We start from the raw sequence: 24,885 nt of genomic DNA, 5'->3' as shown, positions 1-24,885 counted from the left end.
CAAGGATATATGTTGGATTGTTAATATTCATAAATAAAGATTGGATTTAATTTTCATTTGAAATTTTGACGTTTCATACATTATATTCCATGCAAATTATTGAAAATAATATTACAATTTTATTTCTTCAATTTTAAATTCAATTCGTGCTATTCATAGGCATAACTATCAATTTGTTTAACCAGAACGATTTCACAGCTGGCAGATGTTTCGTTAACGATTAAATTATAAGCCTATAATCAACACACAAATGTCAACATGAATTATTATAAATGCAACTATTTTTTTCTACACATTAACTACTAGACAAATGTTACATCCCCTTCCAAAAACTTAGGTTATTAAAAAAAATATTTGTTTTTCCCGAGCGCAACCGACAAGTTTAATGCAGGAGAAACGCGTGTCTTACTTTTTGAATAGTGAACATGGTAGCTCTGACCACATTTGTCCTCTGCATGGGGTAATGCATCTGCTGTTGGACTTTCGTCCCGAGTGTATTAAAACCTGATATAGCTGACAGAATTAATTTAAGAGATATCTTCAGTAAATGTACTATAAATTTAGACAAAAATATCAATCTTTTACTATAACGGATAATCGTTATGGCATCACACATCATAAAAAAAATAATTTTTCCTGAATATGACTGAATTCGCATTGATATAACACGTGTGTCAGTACATCCAACATTCATGTATTTAGATATGATGTTTTATAATTAATTCTGATCAGATATTGTTTTATGTTTTATCGTTTGTAGTAATTTTATGTATTATTTTCTATTCGTAAGTTTACAGTGAAGATAATAGATCGCCAAGTTCATTTATATGATTTAATTTAAAGCAACTATAAGCACATAATGTATTTGTTTTACACAGTTGGAAGAAAAACCAACATAGTTTGATGATACAATAATTACACAATTAAAAACGCAATTCTTTGATTGTGTTAAAATACATTAAAGCCAATAAATACAAACCTAATCTCGATTTACATCCATTTAGAAATTTACTAGTGACTGCACTGCAATCCTGTCATGTATTGTTGTATTTTTTAGCGGTATACTTAACATTACCATAAAGCACAAAGTTCGGGTAGCCAGTAAACAAGGTGCGGTCCATCATTATTCAAAAATGTCTTGTACCAAGTCAGGAATATGGCAGTTGATATCTAATTGTTCGTTTTTATGTATGTTGCATTGTCGTTTTTGTTGTTGAACTTCAGTTTTTCTGTTGTTGTGTGGTTTTTGTCTTATAGTTGATGTATTTCTACCGGTTATAGGATTTGTTTTCTTTCAATTGACTTATGCATTTTTAACTGCGCTAAAATACTGTGCCTTTTTTTTACACACCATATTTTTTTTTATCTTATAACACTACAAATAATATGAATTTTTATTTGATAAATGAAATCGTGATAACACAGTTCTTTTTTGATATCTTGATGTGTTAATTTGGGATGTGCAATATGTTCACATTAAACTATAAAGGAATTTAAACTTTATAACCGAGAGGAAAACGTCCACTTTATATATTGATTGAACAAACAAAAAAGATTTTTTTTTTAAATATTTCGTAGCTAGTGTCCCTTTAAACCTGTTTTTTTTTACTAAACCGGCTTCCAGATATAACTTTTACATAATGAACAAAAGCTTTAGGGCCAATCAATTATCTGATACATATATAATATTCTAAATCAATACCCGGAGGTAGATATGATATGAAAAAAAATATATGAATAATAAAAAAAGTTTCCTTAATCAAATTATAACAGTATCTGTCAATTTTCGTACATATTATCATCTTTTTTGTAAGTTTTGTTAATAATCTTTGAAATAACGAAAATTAAACAATTCCACTTCTTTATGCATCATTTCGTCAAAATAGTCGTGCAACTACATGGCGATTTTAACTTGATCAATTGAACATTCAGAGTTCAGTTTCTTATAATATTGTCTGATCGATGGATTGTTAATTAGGGTGTATAGCTTAGCCCATTTACGGCAAATTCGTCTATGTTTTTGACTATTGGTTGCGACTTTCACTTTTTTTGCTTTGACTGGTGTCAATAAAACGTTAGCATATTCTGTGTCTTTGTTGATAACAAGCAATTCGTTGCAAAATACCGACGCTACTGGATTTCTGTGATGAACCTCTACCATCAACATACCAATATAAGTCGAATAGCCTAGGAGAAAAAAATGAAAACTTCCGCTGAGTTTTGTATAAAATTATAAGTTTTAAATATCTTATCACATTAGAACAGTAGGAAAATTAGCATTTTACCGGCTTTATTGTCAAACTAAATAACGTATAGTTTGGCATTGGCTTTTAGGACTTTGAGATAGGATTAACTTATTGAGCGACATTGTATTTGTTCCGCTTTATTTGCGTCAGTAGTATTATCAGAAACAAAACAAAAACGATATTTTCGTCCATTTCAACGCAAATGTGTCATATCAAATCAAGCTAAATAAGGTTTATTTCAGGAGAAATTAAATATATATAATATTACTAAAATTCAATATTTAAAAAAGCAATTTGTAAAGTAATTTGAGTGATTAATATGTAAATGTAAATATAATTTTATTTTTAGCCTATTCAAAGCAATCTATGGCATACAGAATGCAAGATTTCATTCTGGATTTCATAACTCATAATTAAACAATTGGTAGACATCATGGAATTTATAATGTCATTATTAACTTTAAAACAGGATTAAATAAGGTACATTTGTAAGTCATGATTTTTTTGGAACTTTCAATTTCTTGATGTTTCTTTTCCGCAGAAATGTATTTGAATTGATAACAACTGAAACATCTGTAATGGCCTTGATTATTCATATTGGCCCTGTTGTTTTCGCAATTTTCCTGTATTAATTTCCTGTTAATTTGTAATAGTTCAGTTTTGCTTTTGTGATAAAGTGACAGATTCATAAATATTGCATTAAACTGGTAAAAAAATATGATACTAAATGAATTACCTTTGTCAAACTTCTCAAAACCTTTTGGAAGCATGCATTTATCTATCCTGGCTAGTGATACCAGACCGATCAAAAGACCAATCAAAATCCTATTCAAACAACTGATAAATCCAATGATGACGTGAAAGAAGAACATGAAGAAAGACAATATGTTGAACATTTTCCTACAAATGAATACAAATTAACAAATATTAGATAGATGATAGCGATAGAAGATAGAAAGAGTACAAGTTCATAGTACCAAGATAATTCAAACAGACGTTCTTGTATATATTTCTGGCATAAAAAACGTCAACAAATTTTAAGGTTTGCACCAACCTTTTTCTAATCCTTGAACCGGCTCTGATGTTGTAAATTTTATAGATAGTCAATTAGACTGTAATTTTAAAAAACCCAACAACAACAGTTTTACAAAAACAGCATATAAGGAGGTAGCATTATTGGTTTTTTGTTAATAGAATAAAGGGAAAAACAGGATCATATTTCAAATTTTTTTGTCTACACAATAAGAAAGATAAACATACAGATAAAATTATCATATAAAGAAATAGCTAGAGTTATCTTTCCTTTGAGTAAATTTCTATATTTGTATATTATATATTATATTCTATAGAAAATACCCGTTAAAAAGTCTATTATAACGACTAAAGGTATAAATGTTTTGATGAAAAAAGCGAAATAATGTATCTGTTTGAATTTTTTAAGAAATCAGCTTTGAGTAATAAAAAAGAATACATGTAATTCAATTTAATTCTAACTTTTTAAGCCGACGGATTTGTAGATTTGAAGAAAAAAAACATGACAGCTAAAAATATATCATTTTGTTCTCGCTTGCACTCACAATTAACATTTTTTTCCTTTATTCTTTATAGAGGACCAATGGCTTTGTATATTGTTGAACGCTTATATTATATACCAAGAGGAATATTGTGATTACTTGTAATTTACACACATCTATTTTCCTAAAAACCATATAATTATCATATAGTTCATAGAAAAAACTAAATTTTACTCTTTAGAAAAATAAGAACAGAAATGGTCTTAACATATTTGAATGAATGATGATACTATTTGAATCATTTTAAAAGATTAAAAAACTGAAGGAAAAAAAAATCATATTTGTTTTGTTTTTCGTATTGTTTTTTTGTGTGTTTTGATTGTTCTTTCTATTGCATTATCAGTTTGCGACTTATAAGTTTTATCACTTATTCATTTCAGTTACGAACACATAAAATTAAATAATGGAAATACTTACAAATTATCTAATGCAAGTGCTTTCTGAGTTTTTAGTCCTGTAGGCATAATAACAGCAAAGTCTTGTTGGAAGAATTTCCCTGATAAAAACACTTGTAGTTTCTTGAAGCCGAAATTCATCATCATCAACGGTCTACAAAATGACAAAAGACACAGTAGATAAAAATGTATCATAAGTCAATTATTCCCATAACTTTTGGTATTTACTCCTATATTTTTAAATACTGTAGTGCTTGTTTTAAACGTTTGTCAGTTAACTTTGTTGTCAGTAACATCGGATAACATTTTAAAACATGCCGTCGTATAGGCGGGTGTGGCTGAACTTGGTCTTTGCAATTTTCATAAAGAGTATATCCGGATAATAGACGAAAAGGTGAAAAGTTTAGTAATTTTATCAATGATAAATTAATTTATGGAAAGAAAACACGATCCAGTTTGGAAATCAACGCTTTACTATTATTTTTGAAAAAATATTTGCTTCTTGATTACGTTATGCTACGAACTTAGCTGCTATGGAGGATAATCAATATTGTTATCTTCATTTGGTGTTTTTTTCTTATCAAAAAACGATTATAAAATTGAATACCTCGATGTTTTCTAATATTGCTTAATATTTCACAGCGGTTTTACTAGGGTTTTATACTTTCACTTAAACTAGTCATCCCTTATGTTTATTAACTATGTATTTACATTGTATAACAGATTAAATTTATTCTTTCTTTGTGTGTTTATTTGTGTTTGATTGAGTTAAGCCATTCCAATAGACAACGCTTGAGTTCGATGCATTTCCTTCAAAACTTCTGGTTTTAGTGAACATCATTTGTGCGATTTGGGGCATCGTCACTTCCGTTCTAATGTTGAGCGAAAGGTTGGAAAACTATAATACTTTATTGCACGAATTATTCGGCAAATTAAATTCTCATCATTGACAATCATCACTGCTATCATTAAGAAATTATGATTAATTACTTACAAAACAAACATTATTTCTAACTTATCCTTCTCAATGACGATCACCAAGACGCTTGATGAACGTTTATAGTGCAGGGATACAGGCGATCACCTCTATCTAATACACTGATGTAATAAAAGCGCGCATAATTGACAAGTTTTTTTTCCGGTGACGAATGAACTCAATAGTGGTCTATTGATATTTTATAGCACGTCTTTCTATGTTGTGATGTAATAATATTGTTTCAGCAAAGGTAGATGGTTTGGTATCATTAAAACGTTTAATCCCGCTGCAATTGTGTGTACCTGTCCTAAGTCAGGAATCTGATGTTAAATAGTTGTCGTCTGTTTATAAGATCGTTGGTTTTTCTGTTTGAATGGTTTTACACTAGTAATTTTCATTGACACTAATACCACATCTTCCAATATCTTTGATGAAAAGGAAAAAAATAGAAACTTATTCATACGTATTTATACTCACAGAATAACAAGAACTGGCTCAAAAAATAAAAATGGAACCTTTCCAGCTAAAGGCAAAACTATAATGTAGGCAATTATAAAGCATACTACCCATAACATCAGTATTATCAATATGTAACCTGAAATAAAATAAAACGTTTTGTTTTAATATGTACTTTCAAGAGAGGTTTAGCGCTATAACATTCAATCCATCATTTTGTACATTTAAAAATGTCTGTACCAAGTCAGGAAAATGACAATTGTTGTCCTCTCGTTTGATGTGTTTTAGCATTTGATTTTGGAACTTTCCGTTTAGAATTTTCCTCGGAGTTCAGTATTTTTGTGATTTTTATTTTTCATATATGACATATCATGTGCTCGTTTGATATTTGTTATGTTATGTGGAGGGTGTTTGAAAAGACTTTGCTTGTTGCACAACTGAATAATTTTTTAATGAATATAGAGCTTAAAAAAATTACATTCTCACCCTGCTACATTGTTGATTATCACTGAGCATTATGTTAAAGTATGACGGCACGGATCATATAAAATAAAATTTAGAGTTGAAATTGGAATGTGTGAAAGAGTTAACAACACAACCAAAGAGCAGAAAACAGTGTTTCATAGAGCGGAGATAGAGTCAGACTGGCTTGTTAAAATTCAATATCTGATATCTCGATTAGAAACTCTTTAAATACCGCACATACAGCGACAATAACACTTTAACGCATATGTCAAATGAGCGTAAGAAGATATCAGATGGACATTGCAACTCCTAAATCTATAATAGATCAGCCACGCCATGGCTAAAATGTCCCATTCCAGAGGTGTCAGACATGCAGTTTGTAAGTTTGATGGGAAAAAGAATAGCGATAAATCATATTGCAAAAGAGTAACTGAATTACAATGTTTGTATATGTTCAGGAATTGCAAATTACGTCTGGTTGAAACATTGGAAATTGGAAGTTAAAGTATATGGTGGTCCGTCCGAAAATTTCCAAAAAGATAAATACAACAGGTAAAATTATAAGAACAAGAGAGAAATGGACAATTCAAGTGTGCATGGTCAATGATGGAGAACGTGGAGACAAACGATAATTGCCGACTGATTTCTGACAATCATTTATCAAAGCCATTAAAACTTTTTTCACAAGTATTTTCTATTCCTGTGATCTCTTAAATACAACGTTTTGATTTTCACAAAGTATATAAATGAGGACATACTTGTATTTACCGGTATTTTTTATGTTTTAGATACCTTTATCAAATGTAAATTAAATATGAACACAAGTATAAAAAATAAAAATCAAATAGTTGATACCGCGCGAGTAAAAATATGTCACACATAGAGAGGTGAATCTATTGATACGATTTCTACAGCTTGGCTTATAATTTTAACACCCAGTTAGAGTAAAAAATTATGTCAATTAAAATCATTTCTTATATTTTGGATAATTAACCAAATGAAAGTAATTGATCTCTTTTGATCCTTTGCAACAATGATATTTGTTTGTCTTGTTGCTTTATATGATGCTGTTTAACGTATTTCGGTTTGACTATATTTCATTATGACGTTAACTTACACCAGATAAGGAATGCAATTTGTGCCCCAGAATATCGTAAACTTGATGCCTAAAAAGAGAAGGAAAATATAATTAAGAGTATAAAATCCGATGTGTTGCAAACACAATAGACAATTAAGTCATATTTATCAATCTCAAACTAGAACTTCCCAATACCGTTTAAAGCACAGCCTGTCTATTGTAACTAGTACATCAATAAGATTGTCGCGAAAGATATATATCTATTACTACTGAACAATTGTTACACCACGATTTGATAACTCAAACTAGTCAAAAATTTACTGCATTTTATCATCGGTACAAGGACATCAATTTTAAAAATAAATCATCTTCTTTCAAGTTTTTCGCATCCTTCTTTAAATGGTAATATTTTTTACAAAGCACAAAATTGACGACACTCACCTCAAAAATTTACACAACTCTTAAACAGACTTATTTAGAAGGGATATAGTTACGATAATGTTGTTGTGTCATTTTTTTTTTTACTTTAACATAGATGCATTTATAGGTTCTTTGCAATGGAAAGACACATGTATTCTGTAACCAGTTGTTGGCATGATACGGGTTATGTTCTTCTCGTGCATTTTATGATGGTATGATACTAAAATCCTAACGAGAGGGATTGTGTTGATATTCATATGATAAATACATAATCTTTCAATCAGTTGACTTGAGCATGTCAGTAACTGCTAGTAGTCCTTGGTTAGTTTATGTATCATCGTCATTTAGGTTTGTTTCTTTTGATACCTATTCTGACATCGGACTATGACTTCTTTTAAGCTGAGTTTTACTGTGCGAATTGTAGTGTGTTTTGTTTACATTGGCTAGAGGAACAGGGGGAGGGTTGAGATCTAAACAAAACATGTTTAACACCGCCGCATCTTTTGCATCTCAAGTGCACGTTGGTTGTTTCATTGTTTTCTCTTAAAGTTTGTGTGTTTCCCGGGGTTTGAGTTTGTAAGTTTGTTACCTGGGTGTTTTTTTCTCTATAGATTTATGACTTGTGAACAACGGTATACCACTGTTGCTTTTATCTATACTATTAAACGAGAAGTCCTCATTTTTGGTGTCGCTTCTCTTCTTTCCACAATAAATTTATCAACACGGTTCTGTGTCCTATAGGTACAGTGCATATTGCCATTTGTCATCCATTCATATGATTATTCAGATTGAATATTTTTGAAGAAAAACAAGACAAAAGGCATCCGGATATTGTCCCGTCATTGGACGAAATTTTAAGTCAGATTAGACTTCCGGTTTGCGTTTTTCTGTATACTTTGAACATATATATACAAAGAATAAAGTGTATTTTCAGAATTCTATCTGCTATCATTTTCAAGTTTACTATCCACGACAGTCACAGAATTTATTAAATAGAGAGGGTCTGTATACTATATTAATGACCACTATGGATCGATTAGTAAACTTAGAATTGAAAGTAAATACACTATATTTATATAGTAATGAATGTTCATAATATACAGATAAGCGCTAAAAATATTCATGTGAACTTTTGATACCTTTTCTGAAATTCTCCAGTCATTTAATCTTTTACAAAATTCATGGATTACAAAAAAAAAGAAGATGTGGTATGATTACCATGTTGAGACAACTCTCTACAAGAGACCAATATGACACAGATATTAACAACTATAGGTTACCGTATGACCTTCAACACCGATCAAAGACCATACCGCATACTCAGCTTTAAAAGGTCAACACTTTGTTTTTATTATGTTTTAGAGATAATAGATGTTTTATATAATATACATTCCACAATGAAATAAAGAATTCTGGTATATGCAAGTATGGGATATTAAACGACAATTGTTAATAAATATGTAGGGTCTTAATTACGTTGAACCTATTCATGTTGGTAATATTCCAACAAGAATCCTTTATTGTGACTTACAATTAGGTTGTCATTTAGGCTCTTTCTGAGTTTCATTGGCAGGAATGAATAATCTCCTCTTTGCATCTTTTCTAGATCCTTACGATAACTGATGTAGATAACAATGACATAAAGAACCATGAATATGCTGGACAAGGAGATTGATGTGTAAAAACCAGCTAAAAAGAGGAAAGTTTAAACTATAACAAATAAAAAAAAAAGTAAAATCACAAATATATACTGAACTTAGAGGAAAATCAATTCGGAAAGCCCATAATCACATGACAAAATCAAATAAGAAAAATCTGTGAAAACATATATCTGTCCGTAATATACATTTCAACAGTTGATCAGGTTGGATTCGTGAAATAGATTTGAAGGTACAATATATCGTTGCTTTTGATCTTTATTGGGTTCAACACGATACAATGCCTGTATCAGTTGAGGAATGTGACAGTTGTTGTCCATTTCATTGAGCTTTCGGGATTATTGTATTTGATGAGGTATTTGTCGTTTGAATTTTCCACGGAGTTCAATGTTTTTGTGATTTTACACAAGATTTGGATGTGAAATCTGTTTCTCTAATGATTTGATTAATCAATTTGCAGGCAAACTAAATGATTTGCAAACAAAAGTGTTCTTTTTAGTGACGTCACCATGCATGGTAGCCTATTTTCATGCTGTCACATTAGGAAATTAAGAAGAATGCAAAAACAAAATCGGAGTCATAATCGAATGAAGAATTGATATCTAACACCACTCGTTGATTAATGAAAATAAATCACATGTCAGGAAATGGATTAATCGTGTGAGAATTAGACGAAAAAAAATATATATATACCATCTGCAACAGTAAAAAACGTTTCAATATCAGGTAAAAATGCTTCTCCAGAAGTGTTGAAGAATTTTAATTTGAAGAATGTGGTAAACAGAAGTCCGGGTTTCAAGAAGATATAACCAGTGAGTAAATCCATGCCAACCTAAAACAACATTAAATATATTACAAATATCCATCAAATTATATAAAAACATTAGTTTAGTTTAAACATATTTATTTATAGTGGATTGGGAAACAAGTTTTGCAACTTATATTAATCCCTTTCCACTTTGCGGGTGCGAGTGCTGCCTTGTAGCGGCATTAGCCTACTCTTTTTCGAAATCTACAAGGGTGTCTTTAACGTGCAATAGATATGGCTCTCTCTTAACACGGGTCAGCCATTTATCGTCCCCGTCCGACGGACTATCATCGTTTCCTCAAGACCATACTCGAGAATGGTGTCAAGGGAGAGCCGAAAATTGAGTTCCCGAAATTTTCATCCCAAACGGGAATCGAACCAGGAACCTTTGTGTTAGTAGTCCGATGCACTAACCACTACACCACGGCTCTCTAAAAACATTACGTCATATATATCGAACCTAGTATATCTGCATCGTTCACACTATACGGATCTATCATGACCCTATTTGCAACACCTGAGTCGATGCCACTGCTGTTGGAGATTTATTTCACCGAGCATATCACCAGCCCAGTAGTCAGCACTTATGTGTTGACTTGAGTTATTATTGATATGTTCACGATTATAAATTAACTGTTAGCAAAACTTTGAATTTTTTGAAAAACTAAGGCTTTTCAACCTCAGTAATAGATTACCTTAGCTGTATTTGGCAAAACTTTTAGGGGTTTTTAGTCCTCCATGCTTTTCAGCTGCGTACTTATAACATTTTTAATTCGGGCGTCACTGATGAGTTTTTTGTAGACGAATCGCGCGTCTGGCGTAAATATTAAATTTTATTCCTGGTATCTATGATGAGTTTATTTTAAATCTTATACGGTTTCGATCCTGTTGGAGTTCATGCAATTTCCTTTGGGTTTTGTTGTTTTTTGTATCTTATTTTTTGATAATGAGAGTTGAGCATCAGTTTACTACCGTAGTCTTGAATTGCCACGAGTAACATCCCATCAAAGGGACTTCTCTAGTGCAATGCAAAACTACGTGTTTCTATTTTACCTTACATGTAATCCATTTCAATAATGATTATCATTAGATGGTTTTCCTGTTAAACTATATTATGAATTAAAATCATTAGTTATTTTCAAATTAAATAAGAATACGTAAGATGATATCACAAAAGCAATTAATATCATAAGACAAAGAAGGACGAACATAATACCTATACCATAGGCAAAAAGAACAGGTTTATTTAACATAACACGAAATGAGTTAATGAGAATAATTACTAATCATTACTCATGAGTCATTATTGAACAAAACAAGGAAAGGGGAATAAATGGTATTGAAGTGTTAATCAATGAAACTTTTAATATACATATAAGTAAGCAACTACAGTTCACAGTACGGCCTTCATCAATGACTAAAACTCATAACCCCTTGTTAGGTATAAAAAGATAACTCTCTCACAAACAAAACATGGAAAAATTCTACTGGATCCCCACAGTGCAAGCAACAATACAAATAATAGATAGTATATGGTATAATTTCCAATAACACACCTCTAACCAAGCAACCAGACGTTAGGAACTATGGGTCGCTGTAGGACGTCGATAAACCCTAAATATCATAGCAAGCTATAAAACGCTTGCTATTTTTGCTTCTTTTTTTAACTGTTAACATTACGATCAATACAATAATCGGAAGTAAATCGAATGAATTTACCTGAAATAAAGCAATTGCTGCTACAAAAAATGTTGCAATCACTCTAGGTGAAGCATGTAGAGGTGAACTCACACCAATTTTGTTCTTTATATTTTTACTGCAAGCCAGGATTGACCTACACAAAAAGAAACATCGTTGACATTAACCCTAGACAAGAACATAGTACTGGAATTAACGTTTTTGAACACTTACAAAAAACAAATGTTTGCTTTCATGGAATAATCACAATTTTTCACCCAAGAGATATAAAAATAGGTCGAGAAACGCCCGGAAAACCGATGTTTTTTAATAATGGCATTATTTATTTATCCTTTTAATGAAAATTGTACATTCAGCTTATAAATAGTATCACTTTACTGAACATTTTGACTTAAAAAAGTTCTTATATTTTTACATTTTTAGTGGATATTTTTAACGGTGTTACTCCTGTTATTGACAATTTACACAATAAGACACAAGATAATATAACCGTACTAATAAATGTGAATTGTTTTCCCAGTCAAAGCAATAAGTCTGATGTATTATGCTTACCAATTACTGAATTTTGTTGAATTATATATATGTTACTCCATCAGTAATATTTAAAAGGGTGGATTTGAAATATCGAGAAACTTGTTTTGTTCATGCATCTGATAGCATCTGGCCTAATTGAGTTAATACACTCATTAGAGCTGTTATTTTATCAAGTCTAATGATATGTCGTTGAGGGAATACATTTTTGCTTGTCTTGTCAGGCCCATTTTAAACTTAACATATTAGATTTTGTCAGTTTTAATGTTATCAATTTGAATTGGTATTTTTGTTATACTTATGTAATTGTTTAAGCAATAAATGTAGTATTTTTTGTACGCGTATATTATAATCATAAATGAAAATGTAACTTCTTATATTGAAATATAATATACGTATCCTGTCATAATTCCATAATGATATAAGGATATTCTGTAACAGGTCAAAGAAACAGCCATCAACAAAAATAACTAAAAGGCATCTAAGAAATAGCAGTTGGTCTTCGAAAATAGGCAGATGCAATTGTAAAATAAAGAATGTAATCGTCTTAAGTATTTTACTTGTGAATATTTTAGAAAGTTATCGAAAAAAAACCACTTCAGGTTGCACTGTTTAAATATACTACCAGATGTTTTACAAACAACGCCCCTTTTGGGGAGATATACAAAATTTATAGATATTTTGTTTTATTTACGTACTGGTTACCAGATATGAACTCTATGTGTTATCTTTAAAAGACATAACATGGGAATGTTAGCAGCATAAACGCAAATTGTAGGTGGTGAAAAGGAATTCTGAGAAAGACGCAAAATGAAGTTAGGGATAGCGCAGAATATTTTTATAAGTTTAAATTTTTTAAAGTTCGGGGCATATTAATACTGAAAATATGCAGCACAGCCTTATGTTTTGACCTTTTGATTAAAAAAGAAAAGGTAGTGCATATCAACTGTCTAAGATATAATTTTTTACGAAACAGTGTGTTGTACTACTTTTGGGACATATTATATCAAAATTATAGAACACTTCATCGGCTCTAACTCAAAATATGGACAATTTTATGTTTATGGCGTCTTGAAATCTTTTGACATCTTCCGAAGTGCTGATTTCTAACCATTTTCAGCTGGACCAAATCAGTACTTTCCTTTAAAATTCGGGACCCAAAATTTTTTAAAGTGTAATTTCATACCCCCTTGAGGCATTTAACATAAATTTGGAAGGGGTATAAAAAATAATGGCAAGTAACCCACTGTTAACACTAGGGACGACAATTAAGGTCTCGGACCACATGTGGCACAGTTTTTAATCAGTAATGAAATTCAGATTCTTACCGTTTCAGACCTGTATTTGTTTCAGTGTTGCGTTCTGTTTTTTTCAAAAGCCATTTTACATAATTATATTGCAGCTGACTTGAGCATGGTGTTGAGCCCTGATGTAATGAAAAAAACTGTTAAAACACAGAAACGTGAAGTTGCCATTTCTGAAATGGTAATATCAAATACAAAGAGTTTAATGCAGTCATAAAAAGTAATCGCTTATGACTCGGAAAGACATTGTTACTTAGAAAATATAATATATTTGTAATGTCAGTATTGTTATACGCACAAACATACACAACAGTTGTCGTTTGTTGCTGTATATATCTTACTTATTTTTGTTGAAAGTGTTGTACATCAATCACGCAGTTAGATTTATCGTTTGAATTGGTTTACATTTGTCATTTTGTGACCTTTTATAGCTAATTATTGGTAATGGAATTAGCTCAATGCTAAAATTCGTACGGTTACCTATAGTTGTTAACTCCTACGTAATTTGTCTCTGGTGGAGAGTTGACGATGATTGCATACCTTTTTATTTTCATATGACATCCTGAATATAATAACGTTACAGGGTGAAAAAATGGCAAAAAGTGAATCAATGCATATTTTGTTAATGTGGTCAGTCTTTGAATAAGAAACGAGACAGAAACGTCAATTGACCATTGTCTGTTTAAATGTTGATATAGAACAGTTCATTTAAATGTGTTTTCGATTTTTAATTGTCTTCACGAAAGGATTACATTCAAATATTGTGTTTTGCTTATATACATCACATATTTATTTACCATATTATTTGTATCCTGTTTTAGACGTGTGGCAAAACTATAAATATGACGAGCTAACGTGTACAGAAAATATCCAATCAAAATCACATAACATAATGATGTGGGTATATAAACTAAAACGTAAGCATCTACTTTTCTAATCTAAAAGTAAAAAAAATATAAACACACTGTGATAAACTGATTTATCTTTAGTCTAACATTCTTAATTTTGCAGTCATTTAAAAATAATAAAATTCTAATTCTTAAGTTTGAACTAATACCGAACAGACGTTTAATGTGCCACACTAAACATATTTGTCTCTGTAAGACGTTAACAATGATACTACTTGGACTAAGACTGTAAAATGAATAAAATGTATTAATTAAACTTCCGGATACTTTTCCAATAATTAAGACTTCATGAAAAAATAAAACCAGAACACTTTAAAGAAAAAAGAGAATTTAGTTTGAAAGTCTTGATGATTTGACTTCTTTTAAGATTCTTCAGTAATAAGACATTTGTTAAGTATGAGTAAACATTTATTCGTGGCGTATCTGTAGAGTAATATAAATAAAGAATTTTAGATTTCTGTTATTTCCTATTCATGATTTTGAACTTAATTTTGTAATGTAACCGCAGGTAGGTTGGACAAAATGCATAAGTTATACCCAATACCTTTCAGAAATAGGCTTTGGTAAGGAACATCGTAGAAATAATTGATCAAATTCTTAGAAAAATGTAATCAACTTCTGTTTGGGGTTCAAGAAGGGGTTTCAAACTTGTCTTATGATGTACAGATTGTACGCGAACGTGATTCCTATCACCAATTAAGATAACAAGTGGACAATGTAATCACATAGTTATGATATTCATTTATGATCATTGGTTTAGGAATGCACATAGATCTTAAAAATAGGCAACAATAGTGTACCGCTGTTCAAAAGTCACAAATCAATTGGTAGAACACAAATCGGAGTTACTAAAAACAAGGGAAACATTTCCCTTATAGGAGGAAAACAATGAAAAAACAAATGTGAATAAACAAAACAAAAGACAATGCAACACAAACAACAACGAACTATAAGATAACAACTCACATTATCCTGACTTGGCACAGGGCATTTGAAGAAGAAGAAATGGTGGGTTGATCCTTGTTTTTTTGCTAGCAAAACTTCGCTATTTTATGGCAATGTTAAAATTAAAACATTGCATAAAAGTAATACAGTACAAATAAATTCAAGAAAATTAAGGACAGAGAAATAAACAAGTAAACAATTCAATAGTTGATTACGACATAACCACAAAATGAAAACAAACACGTAAAACAAGAAAAGACAGTAAACAGAAACAATTTTATTAATGCATTTCTAGAAAAAAAAATATAGTTAAAACATATCAGTATTGTGGTTTTGCACCCAAACAAAATTGCCCTCAAAATAAAATCCCAGTACTGCTATCTTTTTGGCAAGGCAATAGTTAGTGCTTAAGGATAAATGAAAGGATCAGACTGTTGACAAATTAATAGAATTTTGACATGACAAACCAACATCAGTAGTGATGCAACGATTGAGAAAATAGCTTTTTAATCTATTTTTCAATAGTTCTTCCAAAAATATTTCGGGTTTTTTTATCAAAAAAAAAGAGACGAAGAAACATCAGAGAGGACAATCTTTGTTACAAATCTTTAGTCTGAGTAAAATTTTAAAGATATGTCATATCTTTGGAATGATTTGTTTCCAATTTATCCCTATATCTATATCTACCTTTTAATTTTTCTTTTTAATTAATCTCGATGAATATGATGATTGTATTTATTCAGCGAGTCCTCAAAACTTACACCTTACATGGTTGAGATACGTACCAACGTTCATGATCCAACCCATCATTTGAAACCCTATATTAAGAGATAAACTTACTATATAGGAATTGGCCAGCTGATAAATTAAGGATGTAAATCTGCAAAAAACAATAATCGTCATTTTAATTCATGTTTATTGCTACTTTTTATGTGTAAGGTACATGTACCAAAAGACAAACTAAAAACGCCCAAATAAAAAAGGTTGAAACAACAAACAATACACTAAAACATAACATATCAAATTAAGACTAATTTACAAAAAAAACCTAAAACATCGGAGTGATCTTATGTGCTCTGGAAGTATTACTCATAGAAAATACATTGATAAGTGATCACACAATGACAGATTATAAATTGACTATAATCTAACCCTAAGACATTACCAAATTCGTAGACCATCGGCCAACGTAAAATGTATGTTTTTTAAACTTTGAAAATCAGACACGTTTTGCCTGAAGAAGTTGTACAAAACTGTTGCTGAGATGAGAAATAAAAAACAGCACTCAGAATGACACTTATAACTGAAACAGGAGCAACACTAACCTTTGAAAGTTATGTCATTATGGACTTTAAAATTTTCAACTTGCTGACAATAATTTAACATTGTAGTCACATTTTAACGATGTAACAAATCTGATACTATGTATATTTGCTTACTATCTCGTAAATTTGTAATATCAAAGTCGGAATGCAGAACAGTTTGTCATTTCAAAAATATAACAATTTGTTCCCCTAGATTTGTTATATCATTTTCTTCTTGACATTTAAGGTACAGCCTGTTAATAAATGTAGTATATGCTTATTGCATTTTGATTAAGGTAGAGTAACAAGCAACTTGATCATTGCTTTGGTAAAAGCATTACCCCATGGCAGAAAATAAATGTTAAAGCCAATAAATTATGACCCGAAAGCTTGTATTATATATAAAAAGTAGATATTTTATGATTGCTCATGAGACAACTCTTCACAAGAGACTAAATGACAGAAAAAGTAGCAATTAATAGTCACCGTACGGCCTTCAAAAATGACCAAAGCCCATACCGCATAGTTAGCTATAAAAGGCCCCTAACCAAAACGAATCTGAAATAGTTCAAACGAGAAAAAACTAACAGCACGATTAATGTACAAAATATGAGGGAAGACAATTATGTAACACGGCAACAAACGACAACCACTGAATTATAGGATTCTGACTTGTGGCAGGCATATGCATACGCAATGTGGTAGATTTAAACATGTTAGTGGGATGTTTGATTATATGAATTATATTCACTTTATTTGCTTAGTACGCGAAAAAATCCTAAAATTTGTATTTGAAGTCCTAAAATCTTGTTCATTGGAAACATAAGGATTTATTTTATAAAAAAGTAAAATCACAAATTACTGATCTCCCAGGAAAATGCAAAGCGGAAAATCACTCATCAAATGGCGAAATCAAAAGCTCAAACACATTAAAAGAATGAATAACAACTGTCATAATCCTTTCTTGATACATGCATTTTCTGATGTAGAAAATTATGAAGTTAACCTGTTTTATAGCTGGCTTAACCTCTCACTTGTATAACAGTCGCATCAAAAACAACAGAGTTCAGTGAACAGCTGCGTTTGATTTCTGGGAATTGCAACCATTCTAAATTCAGAATATTTTTACATAGCATAGGCAACTTTAAATTAAGTGTTCACTCTTCAAAAAATATAACATACTTACATGAATGCAGTGTAGAACAAGCCAATTAATGGTTCGATTATAGTTCTTCGGCATCTTATTACAGCAAATACAGGATAAAATTTGAGCGAAACAAACAGCGCCATAATTAACCAAACAAAAACTGAAAACGAAACTATAATTATTGTAATTGATAATGGGAACGATTTCTTAGGGATACGTAGTAACTACATTTAATTTTGCACCTTTCTTCTTCATAAAAATGTAATTAGTAAATTATAAAAAAACTTATATTATTGTCTTTCTTGTTGGAACTTAATAAGTATACTGCTTAAAAAAAATCACTTTCGCGTGATAAGAATCTCATTTGAAACCACACAATACTAGTAAATCAAATATTAGTTAAGGACCTTGTTAAAAAACCAATTTAACAATCCGACAGTAATCGTTTGAACTATATGAAATCCTACTGAAAAAGAAATACCAACTGTATAATAACTTACAAATATTTGGTGCTTTTAATCTGTTTATAGTTTTGTAAAGGTGTAATACCACCAAATTATGGTATGTCACATCCGGTTGTATACAAAAGTAGGTCTAAAAAAATATTCCCTTGAATTTGACCGTTGTAGGTAATTAATCCTACATTTTATTACAGTAAAACTATGTCTGTGTCATAAACATATGTCTTGGGTACTTATAAACACTATTATTTTTTATTTGTGATTTCTATAGAAATTTTTGTAATCTTGAGGTTACATGGTGACTAAACCTTGTGCACACATAGCATAAGGGGAGAAATTTGATTGGTTAACTTCCAATGATGGTTATTTTCTTATATGCAATGAAATGTTATGTGAAAAGTTTTCTATAGAACTGGAAAGGATAAAACTTTACTCATGCCAAGTATTTCCTATTTGAAACAAAGATAAATTCTGCACAATTTTTTGAAAAGTGCAAATTTAACAAAGACTAATAGGGGAAATCAATGGTGGTATTACACATAAAGATATTAATATTATATAGATTTTTTTTCCCAATAGGATAATAAATGGTGGACCTAAATATTCTCTTGTCGAAGATGGAGGTTTGCGCCTTCAAGAATGTTTAACCCTGCCGCCTTTTATAGCCATCTTCACGGTTTTTACAGACTCCTAATCGACCATCATACTACATCTCAATATTATTAATTAAATAAAGGATCATTCTGTATATATTATTTGTCTAAACATCAGCCAAACAATGTTGGGCATAGTGCAATGTAATTTGGTGCCACAATATCTCAGAAACATGATTTCGAATCCCGGCGAGGTAATAACAAAACAATTGCTTACGCAAATTTACAAATCTAACATGGTTAAGCTGATGTTTACACAAATTATATATATTCAGAATGTATTTTTAGCCTTGTATCACCATCACTGCTGGTGATCCCATGGATAAAATTTGTTGTTGAGGCGTCACTGTTTCAGACGTACTTAGATATATGATGATGTGGTGTGAGTGCCAATGAGACAACTCTCCATACAAGTAACAATTTATAAAAGTAAACCATTATAAATAATGTACGGCCTTCAACACGGAGCCTTGGCTCACACCGAACAACAAGCTATGAAAGGCCTCAATATTACTAGTGTAAAACCATTCAAACGCGAAATCCAACGGTATAAAAACGAGACACGAGAGACATGTATAAATTACATAAACGAACGACAACTACTGTATTTCAGATTCCTGACTTAGAACAAGTGCAAACATTTGTAGCGGGATTAAACGTTTTAATAGTACCCAACCTTTTCCCTTATTCTGAAACAATAGCATAACATCACAACATATAGAAACATACGATAAACTATCACTTGGAAGGCTTAACATATTTATATTATACTATAAATGTTTCCATCTGAGTAGATAAACGTAAATTTATTCATATCTTACCTCTAACCCAAGGGACAACTAATGATGGAATATTGAACGATGTTAAAACTAATCCCCTCCTGAAAATCAAATTCAGTAGTTGAATTGAAGTACATCCAAATGCAGCTGTATAAACTATGGCTAAATTATCATCTTGCAAAAAGTTTATCGGTCTGAAATATTAAATAAAAGTTGATCATGAATTACTTTTGTGACGTTTCCTTGTAGGAATTAACTGAGTTAGTGTATAACACATGCCTTGGTTCACAGGCATCCTCATCATTAAGAATTAAATGCTTCTTTTAATAATAACAATTGGGTTAAAAATCGTTGAGCGAAGTACATTCTCAATAATGTGCGCACGGTGAAGGCATTTACAACCCTATGAAGTAATAAAGGAACCTTCAATACTAATAATTACCTATATTTAGCGAGAATAGTGACGACACTATTTCAATCAAGTATTTCTTTTATTCACCTGTGAACTTTATTGTGGGATCTCCTGTCATCATGATTGTTACACTACATTGTGTAATGAATGTTCATTTCAGAAGGACTCCAGATAGCTGTTAGACAGGCACAATAACGTACCATAATGAAACATACATCGAATGTGATTATATGACTTTTTTTTTATACTTGATAAAGAAAGTTTTAAAACATGACTAAAAAAAATTACAAAAAGTCTATAAGAAACAACTAATAATGGAATGCATGAGTCCGGTTGCGGAATTTTCATACTGTTTTGAAGACCCATTGTATCCATTGAGTTGTTTTCTGCTTTTTGATCGGGTTGTTGCCTCTTTGACACATTCCCAGTTTTAATTAACCATTGGGTGTACCTTCGAAGACTGCCGATATACATTCGACCAGATTTGAGAAAAAACACAAATAATTGTAAACGTATACAAGAAGGTTATGAAACAAAATATCCAGATATGTTTGATCTCATGTCATAGATTTTTTTTAAAAGGGATGTAAATCATGGGTATACCTGTATACAAATGGTTCTTGTGGGCCGAACAGTAAACAAAATATATTTCGTTATCACTTTTTGATGTGATGGCATTCTTTTCTTCTTAATAATTGAACACAGTAATGGGTACACGTAACCCATTTCCAAATTACAGTCAAGCTAGTGTTGAGTAAGGATCCAAATGATGCTGAATTTTTAATTTCTAAGCCAACACAACATTCACCGTGTTGTCATTTTATTTTATTTAATCACACTGGCTACAAATAACCAAAAATGATTTTAATATTCCGATTTAATGAAAGTTTGAAAAACAAAGAAATTTAATTTTATTTTCAACCAAAAGGCAACTCTTATCGTTTTTAAAGATTATAATTCTTAGATAAGATAAAGCAAAAACAAATATTCTATTACTATAAACAGAGTTATTCTTTTTCCATCCGGTTGATTTGTTGATTTTTATAATCAACATGTTGTTTTGCAACAGCTGTCAATAAGGTTTAACTCGCTATAAGACCTGCTTTAAACCACTGTTGTACGAGCAGATCTAAGGCCAACAGTACATTAACGGGTATTACACGGACACTTTGACTCATGAGACAATCACTCCTACTGCATATATTTGAGCATTAAATTCTTGAAAGAAAACCGAAAGGAGGCGTTGTTTTTTAGTCATGAAATTGACTACAAATTTAATGAAATTCGATGTAATTTCCACCCAAAATTGTGTCAATTATTTGTAGACAAAACCCGCGTCTGGAATGCTAAATTTTGGCCTCGCATCTATGATGAGTGTATGGTACAAATAGAATTAAGATATATGAGAGATGATATCAAAACCATACGACACTGTCTGTTTTGCAGATCGTGATGTTCCACTTGCGACAACTTATGACGAGTACATTCAAAAAATTGTTCGGTTTGCTAGAATATGTTATTTATGAATCTATCTGATCTCAATGAACATAACAATGATCTAACTCCAAAGTTATTTTTGAAGTGTTATATATACAACAGACTTTAATTCGTTTTACCTATTAAATCGTTTATTATCATCATCTACCTTTAAATAAAATGTTTCTCGTCAAAAATTGTAAGTTAGACAGCATAACTCATCTGAGGTTCACATGTTATGTAGTTGATAAAATTAATTCAAAGCATTGAACACCTAATTCCATCTCTGGTTCAAGCGAAATGTTTTTTTTTTTTTTTTTTTTTTTTTTTTTTTTTTTTTAAATGTTAAAATATTTTATTTGAATTTTACATTTGTTAGAGATACATGAAGTACCGGTACCTTATCCCGGCCTCGTTAACGTTAGTATATAGCATTTTATTGATAAGTTAGTACTTGTTAGTGCACAATATGTATATATAGTAATAATGACATGTATGTAACTGAATAGAAATATGATAACAAGATGTATAATAAATTCTAATTTATGAAATTAATTCAATTTTTTCTGCAACCAGATTATGGAATTTTTCATATTTGCCTTCTTTATTTATCAATATTTCGTGATATTGAAGAAATTCTTTTTTGAAAATTTCAAACATATTAATTTATTTTGTTTTTTGTTCGGATGTATAGTATCCTTTGTATACAGTAAAAATAATAATTGTAATTAAATCATTTATACTGTAGTAACTTGTATCGTTTATTTTGTATCCGTACAAAAGTGATTTAATTGATTTGATGTGATGTCCTATTTTAAGTTTATCAAGTAAAAGTTTTATTTTATCCCAAAATGATTTCAGAAATTTGCATGTTAAAAAGTAGTGCTCATAATCTTCGATGACATCACAAATATTACATAGCGGAGTTTTAGTTATTTTCCAAGAGAAAAGTAATTGTTTGGTTGGTAAAATGTAGTGCAGAAATTTCCATCTTAACATTTTGAATTTATTATCTTGTATATAATAAAAGATATAATTTAGCATTTGTTGTCTTTTGTTTCTGTTGTTTTCCAAGATAAATATGTTGTCCCATTTTTGAAATCCTATTGGTTTTTCATAATATCTATTTAAGAGGGAGATGTAAATGTCTTTGGAGGAAATGTTTTTAAGTGATACCATTTTTCCTTTTTTATCTTTAAATTTATATTCGGAGTCAGTGGCAACTTTTGTTTTTAATGATTCTTCTTTAGTTAGCTCTTGTAACCACTGTTTTGGTATTGCTTTCATTAATTTAGAATATTCTGAAAACCAGTTAGCATGACAGGAAAGTTTATCTAAGATCATGTTTTGATTAAATTTTCCTTTATTATCAATAATGGCTTTTAAAAAAAGAATTTTGCTGTTTATCCAGTTTTTGAAGATGAGACATTTACCGTTTAATTTGATATTTTTATTGCCCCATATAAGCTGCTGTCTTATTTGTTTATATGATAGATGATCCAATTCCTTTTCAGATTTTGTATTTATCCATGATTTGATTATTCTTAAGTAAAATTGTGGAATTAGTTCTTTCAGTTTATAGACCAAATTAATATTGTTGAAATTCATTTTAAATATAAGGAATTCTTGTCCAAATTTATCAAAATAAAATCTTGGTAATACTTTCCAATTGGGTGATAGATCTTCGTTGTCGATGAGTTTTTTTACCCAACTAATATTTATCGCTTCTAGATATTTATCTATGTTTATCATTTTAAGCCCGCCAGAATGGTAATTTTTACTTATTATATCCCTTTTAACCTTTTCAGATTTATTATTCCATATAAAACTGTATATTATTTTTTTAAATTTTGCTAGGTATTCGTTATCAATTTCGGTTACAGATGCAACATAAGTAATATTCGGTAAGATTAATGATTTAACAAGAGTTATCTTACCTAACATAGTTAAATTTCTTTTATTCCAATCTTTAATTATTTTTTCAGATTTTTCGTATTGTCGTTGCAAGTTTAATTTTTTACACTCATTTTTATTAAGTCCAAAGTATATTCCTAAAACTTTTATAGGTTTTTGTGTAAAATTAATGTTTTCAACTTTATCTTTGCAGGCTTTTAAATTGCCGAGCCATATTCCTTCTGTTTTATTTCGGTTAAGCTTTAGGCCTGAAAGTGATCCAAAAATTTCTATAATATTCAGAGTTAATGACACTTCTTGTTTTGAATTTAAAAATAAAGTGGTGTCGTCTGCAAGCTGGCTTAATTTTAATGTATGGGTTTTATTATCTAGTTTAATTTGAAAGCCTTTAAAATTTTTATTTTGTCTTAATCTACTAGCTAAAATTTCAACAGCAATTACGAAAATTATAGAACTCGCGGGGCACCCTTGACGGATACCGCGCTCAATATTGAAGGGTCTTGAAATCCAGCCATTATTTAATATGCAACCCTTTATATCTGTGTATAAAGTATTTATCCACCTCAAAAGAGATTTCTGGAAGCCAAATTTCTTTAAAGAACAATACATAAATTCCCATTCTAGCGAGTCAAATGCCTTTGTGAAGTCTAAACATAAGATAGCTCCATCTACATTGAATTTTTCCGAATAATCTATAATATCCTGGATTTGTCTAATATTAAAACCTATATATCTGTTTTTTACATAACCGTTTTGATCACTATGAATGATTTTATGCAATATTGGTTTCAGTCTTTGTGCAAGAGAGTATGCTATAATTTTGGTATCTACATTTAGTAAGGTAATTGGTCTATAATTATCTAAATTTAATGGGTCATTTTTCTTGTATATAAGGGTAATCAATCCAAGTTTCTGAGAATTTGTTAATTCTTTTTTTTCATAGCAATTATTAAAAACATCTACAGCAAAGGTTTGTAAATTTGACCAAAAAGCTCTATAAAATTCAATTGAGAGACCATCGATACCTGGTGTTTTATTAAGTTTCATTTTAAAAACAGATTGTGTACATTCCTCTATTGTCAGGTTGCCGTCAATTTCATTACCTTCTTTTGTACTTAATTTTTAATTTATTTTAGTTTTTTCAATATAATTTTCAATTTCTGTAAGATCAGGATTAGTTGACTTATATAAATTGACATAATAATTTCTCCCCGTTTCTAATATTTTGCCTTGATCTTCTGTTAATTCTCCTTTACTGTCTCTTATAGCAGTAATGT

At 30.4% G+C, this 24,885-nt stretch overlaps 1 protein-coding gene across 2 annotated transcripts in view; it reads right to left on the bottom strand.

Moving 5' to 3' along the window:
* Positions 1-1,380: 1,380 nt before the first annotated feature.
* Positions 1,381-24,885, bottom strand: part of LOC134706859 (stimulated by retinoic acid gene 6 protein-like) — a 61,615-nt gene continuing 38,110 nt past the window's right edge. Inside the window, exons 5-17 of one of the 2 annotated variants that reach the window (XM_063566174.1) lie at positions 19,849-20,000; positions 17,953-18,073; positions 16,303-16,342; positions 14,407-14,547; positions 13,634-13,731; positions 11,796-11,910; positions 9,962-10,100; positions 9,142-9,299; positions 7,230-7,278; positions 5,669-5,786; positions 4,238-4,369; positions 2,983-3,146; positions 1,381-2,187 (exon numbers count right to left, since the gene is read on the bottom strand). In XM_063566174.1, the coding sequence (XP_063422244.1) occupies positions 1,895-2,187; positions 2,983-3,146; positions 4,238-4,369; positions 5,669-5,786; positions 7,230-7,278; positions 9,142-9,299; positions 9,962-10,100; positions 11,796-11,910; positions 13,634-13,731; positions 14,407-14,547; positions 16,303-16,342; positions 17,953-18,073; positions 19,849-20,000 (1,720 nt within the window). In that variant the 3' untranslated portion in view covers positions 1,381-1,894. The remainder of the gene's footprint in view (positions 2,188-2,982; positions 3,147-4,237; positions 4,370-5,668; positions 5,787-7,229; positions 7,279-9,141; positions 9,300-9,961; positions 10,101-11,795; positions 11,911-13,633; positions 13,732-14,406; positions 14,548-16,302; positions 16,343-17,952; positions 18,074-19,848; positions 20,001-24,885) is intronic. The other variant, XM_063566175.1, reaches the window with a different exon arrangement.

This window comes from Mytilus trossulus, chromosome 2 (genome assembly GCF_036588685.1).
Source record: "Mytilus trossulus isolate FHL-02 chromosome 2, PNRI_Mtr1.1.1.hap1, whole genome shotgun sequence".
Taxonomy (NCBI): Eukaryota; Metazoa; Mollusca; class Bivalvia; order Mytilida; family Mytilidae; genus Mytilus; species Mytilus trossulus.
Note: the sequence above shows the minus strand (reverse complement) of the source record. Positions and strands in the feature narration are given on the sequence as shown.